The sequence below is a fragment of the Mytilus galloprovincialis genome, chromosome 3 (genome assembly GCF_965363235.1).
Source record: "Mytilus galloprovincialis chromosome 3, xbMytGall1.hap1.1, whole genome shotgun sequence".
Lineage (NCBI taxonomy): Eukaryota > Metazoa > Mollusca > Bivalvia > Mytilida > Mytilidae > Mytilus > Mytilus galloprovincialis.
In genome coordinates, this window is record NC_134840.1 from 105,274,631 (window position 1) to 105,288,233 (window position 13,603).

General features: G+C 31.9%; 2 protein-coding genes across 2 annotated transcripts; one reads left to right on the forward strand and one right to left on the reverse strand.

Annotated features, from left to right (window-relative positions):
- On the reverse strand, positions 1–6,510 carry LOC143069665 (peptidyl-prolyl cis-trans isomerase FKBP2-like). Its single transcript, XM_076244423.1, has 5 exons — positions 6,365–6,510; positions 2,786–2,954; positions 1,783–1,895; positions 1,062–1,144; positions 1–654 (listed from the first exon to the last, which is right to left on the reverse strand). The coding sequence occupies exons 2-5, from the start codon at positions 2,951–2,953 to the stop codon at positions 593–595; spliced, it is 426 nt and encodes a 141-aa protein (XP_076100538.1). The 5' UTR covers position 2,954; positions 6,365–6,510; the 3' UTR covers positions 1–592.
- A 21-nt stretch (positions 6,511–6,531) lies between these two features.
- Positions 6,532–13,521, forward strand: LOC143069666 (small nuclear ribonucleoprotein Sm D2). Its single transcript, XM_076244424.1, has 3 exons — positions 6,532–6,668; positions 8,738–8,917; positions 12,974–13,521. Exons 1-3 carry the CDS (start codon positions 6,664–6,666, stop codon positions 13,146–13,148), a joined length of 360 nt encoding a protein of 119 aa, XP_076100539.1. The 5' UTR covers positions 6,532–6,663; the 3' UTR covers positions 13,149–13,521.
- Positions 13,522–13,603: the final 82 nt, after the last annotated feature.

Below are 13,603 nucleotides of genomic sequence, written 5' to 3' on the forward strand. Positions count from 1 at the left end.
TCTGATTTATGTCTCTTTAATTGTATAAAATTTATTTATAAATGAAGGCAAATTTGTAAGTTCAATGACATGATGTATGAACACAAGCATTCACTTGTAACATAACAGATTATTCCTCATATGGATTTCTGCATCCACTCTTGAACACTAAATAGGCCCTTCCACACCGATTCTTATTTATTTTTTTAATGAACTCTCTAACTTTTGACATTTCATTTCCATACTAAAAACATGACCTTAAAAAAACACAATTGTAAACAATTTTATATCAAAAGATTAACAAATAAAGAATTTATAGAACATACATAAATATTTGGTATATAGACCAATAAAATGATTCCACTGAACATAAAAGTTAATGACAATAAAACAAAACTTTTTCGACAATAATTTTTTAAGTTGAAATTGCCTTGATTATTCCTTTAACAAGTCGGGATACATTTATTGTGTTTTTTAAGATATCTATACTGCATAATAAAGCTTAAATATCAAGAAACACAAGAGAAATTATAATTAACTGTTTAGCACTATACATTAATTTTCCCGCACATAATGAAAATTAAAAAGAAACAACATTTGACTAGAAATATCACTACAGCTCATCTTGTCTCTTTATATCCAACAATTCTACCTCAAATATAAGTGTTGCACCACCTAAAATGACAAAAAAAACATCCATTACATATAATACTGATCTATGTACATCTACATGCAACAATAAAACTTAAGTTTGGAAAAAATCAATTTTGTTAAAATCAAATATATATATATAAAGACATGGCTCAAATATTGATATGGCCAAGCCTTTTTAAGGAATATAAAGCAGACAGCTGTCTTTCTTGACAAAGACCACCATTTTCTATCATTGATTTTGTTCTTTTTTTCCCTTCAAATACTATTCTTAAATGTATTCATTTGTCACATGATCTATCTTATGACTGCAATCATGGCAATTGGTGTTGAGATGAAAAAGATAATTATCATTATAAACTTATTCATTATAATTTTTGTACTTGGAAACACAACACTTTATGTATTGGTTCTTCATCTAATTAAATTACCTGGAATTTTTGGTGGAGCTCCTCTATCACCATATCCCATATCTGAAGGAATGACTAATTTCCTTTTTTCTCCAACACACATTCTAAAAAGAAGATGGCAGTAAAAAATTATATCTCTATCCTATTCATAATATTCCCAAAACCAGATACATGTCCATTCAACATTTGTTCAAGGGACACTAATCTTCATTTATCTTCACATCTTTTGTAAAGTATGTCAAGATGTAATTTTTTTGTATGAATTAAATTCATTGACAATTGCAAAAAATATAATGTATAAAGAAAAATGCATAGGAATCAAACAAAAACTAATTCATCACTGATATACATGATATAAGTATCAGTAGCAAATTGTCAAGGCTGATATTATTCTTGCTATTCATAACAGACTTTTCACTAGATTTTTCCTTATCTAATCTACTGACTCATCAAATTATCTTTTAGTTCCAACATTTATCCAAAAATACCAAGCTTTACAGTAAATCTTTATATAACCTTTTAAAACTTATCCCATCAAACCTTAACCCCATACTGTACAACTAATTCCTGTAAAACTTTAATTATAGCCTTTCCTGTCAAGATATTTAAATCCTTTAACAATTTATCCCAGTAAACCTTGATCCCAGATTCCCATCCTTTAACAACTTACCCCAGAAAACCTTGATCCCATCCTTTCACAACTTACCCCAGAAAACCTTGATCCCATCCTTTCACAACTTACCCCAGTAAACCTTGATCCCATCCTTTAATAACTTGTCCAGCTCCTAGTGTAAAAACAAATGGTTCTTTCCTTGGTATACTGCTGTCAAATTCTGTACCATCTTCTAATTTACCCTGAAATTAATCAAATCATTTCTTATTCTATGCATGTCGTGATGACACATGAATGAACAGATAACTAATAGCAAAACAAAATATACAGTGCATATTAAAACCAATATAACTTTTTAGTAAAAAAAATATTTTGATTTTATACTGGAATGATATTACTTTGATATTAATACACCGTACTTGAGAAATTTATAAAAAAAATATTCTTATTAAAGATTTTTTCCTGCCAGCATACATATCATTAGTAATTTTTTTTAAACTATTCTTGGAAGTTAGTTTTCTTAACCCTTTCCTCCATTGGAATTATTTTTTTACATACTTGATTTGCATAGGATTTTTTTCAGTAAAAAAAAATCGTAAGGTTTAAAGTGTTAATGCATTGTGAAAACGAATATTTCATCAATGAATTTGAAGTCAGATATTCTCATGAATCTCCTTTTCATATTGGATACAATTTTTTTAAAGTCTGATGCAGACATTTTGGAGTCGAAGCGTTTCAACTGAGGTACTACACAGGCGTCAGAAGGCGTCATTATGGAGTAAAGGGGGTGGCATCAAAAGGCGTCATTATGGAGGAAAGGGTTAATTGTTATTTTACTTTAGTTTTTATTCAAATCTCATTGATAAATATGTTATTTTATCTAAAAGTGTATTTACATGTAGTCAGACATAGTACATGATACATCGAATAAACAGGAAAAATTGGGCAGCTGTTTATCATGTTTATTTTGTTTTAAAAATGTCTTCAATTACACAATATTAGCAAATCCTATATTTGTAGAGTACCTCCTTACAGGTATGATAATTAAGAAATTGTTTATATATCAAAAATACAGTCATGACAGTGTATTGGTAATACTTTTTGTTCTTTTAGATATGTATTATACACTTACAGTATAATGCATGTGTAGTGTATCTCCCTTTCTAGATTTGACTGTACAGTTGTCTACCCTCTTCTTCACACCAATCTGTAATTTCTTCTTTTTTTCTTCTTCTCCTGCCCAAGCTTGAACAACCATTAACAGCACCAACAGACCATTTACAACCCAGCTTATCCTCATTCTGAAAACAATATACATTTGTAATTTATAATTGTTAATGACAACCTCTCTATCACGACAGAACATTTATAAGTTTGATTGACTATATGTCAGTGATATTGTTGGCTTTTTTCAAAACTACCTCTACCCTTTTTTATTGGGAAAATATGCGTCATTTTCATCAAATTGGGAAATTTAAAATAAACCATGAATTTGACTGAAACTTCAATTTACAGACACATTTTCAAGAGTCAAACCCTGCTTTAAAATAAGACTCCATTTTGTTAGTGATGATACCCTCAAATGTGCACATATAGTCATTTTAGGCTTGAAATCTGTTTAAATGAGTGTTTTTCAGTTTGTATTCTGCACAATTACTACTGAGACTACACTGTTTGGGAAAAAAAGTTGTCTTTTTAGAAATAATTTTAAGCTATTTTTTTTTTCAAATTGGGATTCTTCTCCAGGGGAAAAAGCCTTTATTCTCCACTAATTTAAGGCAAACAATATCACTGTATGTAATTGAGTGATAATAGGTGTTTATATGATTTGTTTTATACAACCACTTTAAGCACTATTGGTAATTTCATGATGGCCAGTTTATATAAATGGGAATATCCAGAGTGCCCTGAGAAAACCACAGAAATTTGATAGGATACATGTAACTGGTCAATTAAAATTGAAGTACAAAGAACCTGTCATGGGTTCAAACTCTCAAAAAATTACTGCTGACTAGTGATGCAGTAGAATGAGACCCAAATTGAAGTTTGAATATGGTTGATTGTGTTAATTTTTTTCTCATTTTATCTTGACTAGCCATGCTAGATGATGGGTTTATCATCTTTAGTTTGAGCTCAACATACATTGTACTGTTCATGCTGTATGTACAAACATTTGTCTATGGACATGATGGAATACGTAGTTATCATCAAAAACAGTATGTTGTACTTTAGATGTCTATTGGTGATCTTCATATTTAATCGCAGTGGCGGATCCAAACATTTTCATATTAAGGTCAGCAGGCCCTGCTGACTGACTTACAATGTAAGGGGGCCTGCTCCAGTCATGCTTCAGTGTTCCCTATACAATCAACCAAATTTTTCCCAAGAAAATTGTACAACAATACTTTTCATGTCGATGAAGTCTGATTCATGAAGATTCAAATTTGTATGTTAAATTGTAGAAGCAGTTTCCAGGTTTTTATTAAGCTGATAATAGGCTTATAAACTTTCAATGAAATGAGAAACAGGTGGCGGATTGGTGGATTAGGGTAAAATAACATTGTAACTGTTGTTTTTTTTCTGAATCTGCAAAATGTTTCTTTTGAATGTATAATTCAACATGACATTGTCTACCTTAAATACATGCAGGTCACAGTCTGCACGGTTAGCCACTAGTCTGATGCCCCATAGACAGACTAGTAAAATTTCTTTTAGACTAGCAAGTTTTTTCAAAACTTTGTTTGTCTCAATAAGAAAAATGTCAGAATATTGGTCTTCAGACGAGTAGTTGAAAAAGTTTTTGGTGCAGACTGCAGTCAGCAGCAGTCAGAATCCGTTTGCACTTTTCCATTGTGATGTCAGATATTTTCTATTTGTTGAAATTTAACGTGAAACTTTCAAATGTCCAGTTATAGCAAACAAATAGCGATAAAGTGTATTACTGCAGCATTTGGTTGGTCTGTATAACTTATAACTGTAGTTCATGAAAAACTACTCAAAATTAGACTATTGAGTATATTCATATGTAGTAGGGTTGCTTCCCCTTAGTACAGGTACATACCATATAAAGTGGGTTAACGCACTGACTGCCATACAGGCGACCGGGGTTCGAATCCTGGTGGTGACGATATAAATTTGTAGAGTAGAAACATGCTCTTCGGTTACATTTGGCGCCCGACTAAAAAATCCACAATGGTTATCTAGAGTATAGCCAAGGTTTGTGTTGTTAAGAGTCATATATAATAATATAAAGATATGATGACTATTGTGGTGGGGGAATAGTGTAGCTGGGTTGCTTCCCCTTAGATCAGGTAGACCACAGGTAGACCATATAACAGACCTGCCAACTTTTGAAAATCTCCATGGGGGATTTAGCGCGCGACCAGATTTTTAAGGGTTACAATTTTAGCGACTTTTCTGTGTGCATTTTTTTTTCTCCTAAAAAAGTCTTAAGTTCTCTTCTTTTTTCTTTTGGTATAATAATGATGAGCTTGTAGGCCTTTATTTCTTTTATTTGCATGATTCTTGTACTATTAAATTATAAAATTGACAAAATAACTGAAGAATAGAGAAAAATGGCATTAAAAATAAAGGATTCAAAGTAGAGACCCACCCCCCTTTTTCCCCTCTAAGATAAGACCTTCTTATCTATGAACCTTGACTCAAAAGACCTAAAACTACATGCCCTAAAGTTAGAAGGATGAAGACAGATTTTGATTTGCTCTTACTTATGGTCTTATCAGTATCAATGAGAAAATGGATAAAATTTGAGTTATCTTTCTTTGTATTCAGAGGTGCTCTTACCGGCGGAGGGTTATTCAGTAACACAGTAGAAGAGAATACAAAATGGCGTCGATTTTAAATCAACAGACATTCGTCGTCTAATTATGATTTTGTTGTGGAACTACGGCAAATGTTGCAAATTGTGCTGGTATGATATAAAATTGATTAAAATTGAAAGGCTGTTTGACCAAATTTGTGTTTACAAATTAATTCTGAGGACTGTTACGACCCATTAGGTAATCTGATTACATACAACCAGTAATTATGACACCTGTTGTGACTGTTAATTAGCATAATATTGTCATAATATGTCCCCAGGTAAAATTATAGATTTTTTAAATTGATCAGAAAAACTTCAAAATCGGTAAACAACAATTTTTTCGGGTAAAGTTGGTGAAAATCGGGATTTTGACTAATTTTACAATCCCGATATCGGGATTCGGGTTGAGGGATAAAAATCGGGATGATACCGTGAAAATCGGGATAGTTGCAATTGGCAGGTCTGATATAAAGCCAGTCTTCATCAACTGAGCTAGGGAATCGATTCTTTGGCTGGGTGTTTTAACACACTGACTGTCACACAGGCGACCGGTGTTCGAATCCTGGTGGTGAAGATATAAATTTGTAGAGTAGTAACAAGCTCTCCGGTTACACATATAAGTTCAATGTCCTGCAGCGTAGCGACTTAAAAAAAAATAGTTTCACAAATAAAGACCTAAATTTTTTGACTTTGTGTTATTGAAAGAATTATTTTCGGTGATTGTAAAAAAGTAAGATGTTTTTCGTGGACGTGGACAGCAAACAACATTCAAAACTTCAACAGAAAACACTGCCACTTGAGGCCTTGGGCGTTCTAACATTCTTGCCATCATTTCCATCAATTTTGAATTTCCCAAATATACAAATGTTTGAAGATAATTTAGCTTACATGTCTTGTTTGTGCTGTGTAATTACTGACGTGTCGTATCTTTCTTCGTTCGCCGGTCAGTTGATCAGTGTTGTATTAGATCTTTCCTATCAATGAAGATACTGTTATCAAGAAAACACCAAGATGATTTCAAGAAATATCCCAAACTATATCTGGTTTCTTTATGGGTTTTCAACCAGCACATGCCGCTACATATCGGGGACCAGTACAAACGTTTTACTATCAACTTCCGGTTAAAGCGGCGGCACAAGCCAAATATTTTGTAACTGCAAATAATCTATTTGCATCAATTCATCATCATGTCGTAAGAACAGTTTAATATCCTTTATCACTTATCCACGCATATTTGCTTATGTTTGTATCTCAATTTTCTTTATTCCTATCCTTAATTACATGAATTTTGGTGTTGTATTGACCACCACAAGTGTTTGTTTACAATTTTTTTTTGCACAGTTCACTGTGTTGAAGATCTTCATCCTCATCATACTTCAAAACACAAATATGTTGAAGCATACACGAAGATATTATTGTGGAGAATTTAATATAGTTGTTTTAGAAATACAAAAAAATACCACCGTTATTTGCCGTAAACAAACTAACTGAACAAAAGGGTCTTCCTTGTTTCACTTTCAGTTTATTAATGAGATGTGTTATTGATTGCCAGTGAAACATTATTATTATTACATTACATTGGGGGGTTCTGATCCCGAATCCTGCGTACAGTTTTGTCAGATTCCTGTCAATATCATTAAAAACTGATCTCTCATCGCTCCTGTTTTCTGATATGTCTCATGGGAGATCTAACAAAACCTGCTTTGAGGTCACATGTGAGTGACCTTGTAGGTGTGTCTTGTTTGACCAATGAATATGAGTGACAATCTTGAAAGTTTATCAAGAGGTAAAGGGAGTTATCTCATTTTATTTACAAAAAAATCGTCAGTCCAAATAATCCATTGATAGGTTTATTTATAGGTCGTGAACTCATTTACATATCATTATAAGTTCATAACTTCCAATTCACTCACATGTGACCTCAAAGCGGGTTTCGTTTCATCTCCCATGCGACATATAAGAAAACGGGAGCGATGAGACATGTCTGTCCCTACTTCCCAAAAATGATTTCCGTTCTCTATCTTCAGTTTGCCACAACCAAATGCTATGAAACTTATACATGTATGTATACACAATGTGTATACCACAAAACACAGATCAAGTTTGATTTTTGGTGGCATCACTTTAACCCGGCAGTGTTCTCCCCAGACATTTCATTTACAATGTAGAATCCTGGTAAACAGGGAAATTCAAAATACCATCTTGTTTCTAAAAAATATAGCATCACATCCATAACTTTGTCTATAAGAAAAAAAACTCAGATAGCATCACATTACCATGATGCTAAAAGGCCCTGGGGAGAACACTTAGTTACTGTTCTAGAATTGTGCCCTTTTACAAACTAAAAATTGGTGAATTTTTTGTTTCCATTCTTTATCTTTAGTTTGCCTCACCCAAATGCTATGATACTTGTACACAATGTTATTATCACAAAATACAGATTCTAGTATGAATTGTTGGAGTGTCACTTTACCCTTGTAGAGTTGTGCCTCTTTACAAATGAAAAAAAATGCTGAATTTTTTAGATTCTGTTCTCTAACTTTAGTTTGCCTCAACCGAAAGCAATGAAGCTTATACACAATGCTTACATGTATAACCACAGAATACAGATCAAATTTAAATTTTTGAGGCGTCACTTTCACCATTCTAGAGTTATGCTCCCTATCAAATGGTACCACTTATTCCATTCCTGATATTAAAATTATATCACATACATGTAGAGTGATTTAAACTGCATTAACATTATTTATTACATGATCATGATTTATTTCATAGTTACATGGTCCAAGACCACAATTGTCGTCCCTTGATTTTAGTTGTTCACGAATATAGTCCCTAGTGTTGACACTGGGTTGCTTGCCATTAATTTTTATACTCCTTCCAAATTTATTTCTCCATGTTTAATGCCTCAAATTGCAAGAAGGGGGGTGAAATTACACTAAAAAACTTTGGGTCCATATTTTAAAGGAAAGTTGTGATTTGGTCCAGCTGAAAAAGGTTAGAAATTAGCACTTCGGAAGTTGTCGAAAGATTTCAAGACACCCTAAACCTAAAATTGTCCATATTTTGAGTTAAAGCCGATGATGTTTTCTATAATTTTGACATAATTTGTCCCAAAAGTAGTACAACACACTGTAAAAATTTCATTGAGAAAGCGCAGGTGGGATTTTTTTAATTTTCATTCATGTTTCTAAAAGAAATGCACTACAAAATAATTGTGGTCTCGGACCACATGTAATTGATATTTTATTTATTTTTCAGTGCATTATTACAAAAACCCAAAAGTGAGATGACTCCAGAAGAGTTGTCACAGAGGGAACAAGAAGAGTTTAATACTGGTCCCTTGTCTGTCCTGACTCAGTCAGTAAAGAACAACACTCAAGTCCTTATTAACTGCAGAAACAACAAGAAATTGTTGGCCAGAGTGAAAGCATTTGATAGGTGTGTATATCACCAAGACTGAACTTTGTATTCATATATCTTGATGTATTTGTAAACTAATAAGAACCATTTCAAATAATAAATGAGGGTGGTTATAATAATCTGACCATCTACATGTATTTATTATAAGCATAACTATAGATATGGACCATAATTTGGTATTCGGCCTTTGGTTTCTTTTTGTATCCTTTTTTATAAGTTCTAAAACTTTAACTTTTATTCTGTGGGTTGTGTTGGTGTTAGAATAGTATTAATGGAACAATTGAGTTTTTCAAGAAAAAATTAATACATTTTGATTCACCGTTTACATGACAGGAAACCAAACAGGAAACCAATCTTTATTTTCTTTATTTTGCACAATATATTTCAAAAGACATAAATGAACACCATTACTAGTGTTACTTGCTTCATGTTAATATTTAAAATCTATTTTCAATGTTAAATTAAAGTTTTTTTAAACGCGACAGGAAACCATAAGAAACCGAAAGCATTTTTTTAGTTTTATTTTATTGCAAAATCTGCTTAAAATAAAATAATCTGAACAGTATACTTTTTCTTAAAATCCATCTTAAATGTAACAGTGTTATAAAACTCCTAAATATGTGCTTGTTTTGAAAACAATCAGTGTCTTCCCTAGAAAATTCTTGATGCATGGTGGGTCTAAGATGAATTTGCAATGCGATGCACAGGGTTGTTTTGTAGAATTGTTTTTATTACACTTATGAAATGAATTGTGCATGTCAGTTTAAAAACTTCACATAAATCTGTAATACAGTCATGACAGTCAGGAACAATACTTAACATTTTCTCTCAAGGCCAGCCTGGATCCAAAAGTTTTTTCAAGGGCCCTGTAGAATTTTTTTAGGCTCTACCAGGTTTGTTTTTACTACAGGCACATACATATTAATAGTCTTGAATGTTCTTTATATAAAAGCCAAAAATATATGTTTGAAATACCTTATACATGTAGCTTGTTTCTGATTATGATGGAAATAATAAAGGAATTAAATAAACATGAGTTTTTCAGAATTAAAATCCATTTAACCATGTATTTTCAGACTGGTGAACTTTATATATATTTGTAATATTATTGAAAAAACAACCCAAAAAAACAGCCCTCCTTTCCATACCCCTAGATGTAAATTATTTTAATAAAAAAAAGTATTATCAGTTTCACCCCAAGAAATTATTAATTTTTCATGAATAAATCTTAGCAGTTAATCAAAATGATTTCCAAAATGAAATTCCTACTGTCTATAAATAACAATGAAAATCAGAAATGTAACTGTTTCCTTAGACTTGCTACATGTCCCTTCCTAATTATTATTATTTTTTCAATTTTGCCCCTTTAATAATTTTACTGCTATAACTAGGAGATTACAATTATACTGACATCTGCAGGAGCAAGGGCAATCAGTAGACTGGCACTTATCAGTAAACATATGAATTAGTAAGAGAGAAATATTAGAAAGGGAATTGTAGCAAGTCTACTGTTTCCTGTTATAAGGGGTTTCCCGAATTTTCCCGCCAAAAAGCACATGGCTTTCAACAATTGTAAACAAAGCATTCAATTTGTGATCATGGATTACAGTTTTAATTAATTTAATTTGGATATAGATATTCAACTTAAGGTACAGTCAAGCAATGTTTTTATTTTCTTCTGGATTAAAACTAGTTTGAAAGATCAGTTTCAAAAATAAAAACATCAAAACAAAAACGATCTGAATTGTGAATATTCAGTGACCCATAAATTTTTTGAACTCTGCTACGGAGGTCAAAGTTACATCATGTTTCAACCCAATGATGTGTATTCTCTGTTACAACTAATCAACTGCGTTTGATATAAATATTTCGCTGTCAAACTTATGATTTCAAAACGTAAAATTTATACTGCAAAAGGTTTACTTTTTATTTTTTCACGGAAGGATATTTGGAAACTGTATCAGGCTATAATATTTATCATTAAAACAATTTGAACTCCCGATTTCTATTATGCAATCGAAGTCTTCAATGTTGTTCTATCTAATCAACGTGGTTGTAAAATCAGAGCGTTGCATCTAATTACGATCAATTATCAGTCCAGTGAGTTTGAAACACCTGTAGAGTTTTGTCAATTGTCACTTCATATTATAAGATAATAAAATTTCACACATAGCGGAATGCATAGCGGGTATGATAAATGCATGGCGGCCGAAATTTTATGCGTAGCGGTACCGCCATGCATGAATAGCCTAGGGAAAACACTGACAATTAGTACAATTTATTCAGAAATTTCCATATTTTCTTCATTGATACAGGATACCATAATCGTTGTATCTTGATGTTTTAGCCAAAAAAATGTATTTATATTTGGTTTTGAAATGCCAGTTACATGTATATACAATTTATTCCAAATCATTGGCAATGTAAAATTCTTTAAATCCAGTAAAGAAAAAAACTTTTAACTTGGAATTAAAATCTTTAAAATAGGCACCATGTGATATTTGTGACCTGTACACCATCTACATGGTTTCCACATTTTAACCTACTTCAGTGGGCTAAAATCAATAAAGTACTTCCTTTCAAGTCATGCTTGGTAAAAGTTTACTTCTCCTTTGACAAGTTTATTGCGTTTATGAAAAGTGTTTGCAGAACATGAATAAAAAAAAATAATTAAAAATTGTGACAAAGATACCAACTTTGTACATTCCAAGTGTTACGGTATATTAACATGTATTTTTTATTAAATTATCTTTATTCACCTAAAATATCCAGTAATATTTACTGCCGAAGCAAAATCAATCCAACAAGCATCGGCACAATGATAAGAGACGTAATGTCGATTGAATTTTCCAAGGACCCTTTACATCATTATCCGGAAACGAAGTGTGTTATAACGTCTGTCAAATCTGAAATCGATTTTGTCAAGTCATTGAGCATTTATTTTCACACAAGATCGTATGTAACATTATGCACATAGGAAAAATAATAGACCCCCGTCGCAATCTCTTTGAAAATTGTATTTTCCTTTTTTAAACAAGACGAAACAAGTCTACAGATTATGTTTTCTAACATCCTGTTGGAAACAAAAACAATGTTTAGACCTAGTACTTCATATATCCGGCCGTAAGGGCGTGATCACATGTTAGTCACATGTTTCACGTATGACCGGAAATGATTAGAACTTAACGATAAAAACAATTTTAATAAAAAAAAGAAAATAACTAGACTTCAGTTTCGTGTGAAATGTAACGCATAACGATAACGTCATTTTCTAACTTAATTATTACGAAGAACAAAACTAGAATGTAAATCATCTCTGATTTACCTGTTTGAACATCTCGCGAGAGTTCATATTTGCATATTGTTATAAAGAATTCTATTACAACAAAGCAGATTACATCATCTAAAATTTGTGTTACGAAATCGGAAACCAAAGTAACGCTAGTGTTCTTACACCTGCTACAGAAATACTTATAGTTCTCGACATTTTCTTCTGACTATTCTTATCGGTCGATGCTCTTTATTATTTGAAAGCAAATATCACGAATTTGCCGGTGAAGATTATCTATAAATCAGTCAGCGTTATGCACTTCGGAAGCGAAAAGTAACGCGAGAAATGACACAAAAATACAGTCGTATAATCTTTGAAATTTGTTAATTTCATTTTTTTTTCTAGGGAAGAGTAGCATACACTTGTATTTTGATAAAAATAAAGGCATCTTTAGATGTAGTTACAACTTTTCTTACAGTAATACACATTTTTATCACTTTTCTATCGTTATAGGAAACAAGCCCAATAGCAAATTATGGTCCATATGTATTAATTATTTTAGTGATGTTTTTGTATTCCTTTCTTCAAATATCTCTAATGGATTTTCTTTTTTTTTTAGTAGAAATACTCTAAACATGCTAAAGGAGCATTCAATAACATGTAAATTTGTCTATATTTATTGAAGCAAAATGTGTAAAGACAAGTTTAACAGACATGCAGAATCCAAATACCAATATCAATAAGCTTTAGAAGCTCATGTAACATCTGCCTCAATTTACATCTGATGTCTATTATCATTTCAGACATTGTAATATGGTATTGGAAAATGTGAAGGAAATGTGGACAGAGACTCCTAAAACAGGAAAAGGAAAGAAGAAATCCAAGCCAGTGAACAAAGACAGATATATCTCAAAAATGTTCTTACGAGGAGATTCCGTTATCTTGGTTCTCAGGAATCCAATGGCTACCAGCAAATAAATGTACAGTGGTGTTCCATGTGAAATCAGAATATTTTGTATTGTAAAAACAGGACTGCAAAGATGCAGAATTTACTATGTTATCTGTCAGACTTGTTCTCTGTTGGTTATTTCAATTCCAAATTTTGGAGTCTTAAAAAGAGTTTTATTATCTTTCAACAAAGCAAGATCATTGTTCAAAATAGTTTTGGTTTGTTTCATCAGATCTGAATAGAAGGGACTTGTTCAATCATGATTTAGATACTCTGACACCAACAAAACGTCTAAAAGAAAGAATTTTTACATTCAGTCATCTTCATTCATTCAAGGTCATTATTTTATATGTACATTAGCAAATGTTCATTTTATACTAATAAACATGTTGTCATGAGAAAGTGATTTATTTACATTTATAGTATAAAATTGAGAATGGAAAGGAGTAATGGTCTTCAACACGGCACGAAAATCCTGCACCCT

Coding starts and splice junctions, on each gene's coding strand:
- LOC143069665 (XM_076244423.1), bottom strand. CDS start 2,953: ATGAGGATAAGCTGGGTTGTAAATGGTCTGTTGGTGCTGTTAATGGTT. Junction 1,896..2,785: donor CACTACACATGCATTATACT/GTAAGTGTATAA, acceptor GATTAATTTCAG/GGTAAATTAGAAGATGGTAC. Junction 1,145..1,782: donor TGGGATCAAGGTTTACTGGG/GTAAGTTGTGAA, acceptor TCTTCTTTTTAG/AATGTGTGTTGGAGAAAAAA.
- LOC143069666 (XM_076244424.1), top strand. Junction 8,918..12,973: donor AGAGTGAAAGCATTTGATAG/GTGTGTATATCA, acceptor TTATCATTTCAG/ACATTGTAATATGGTATTGG.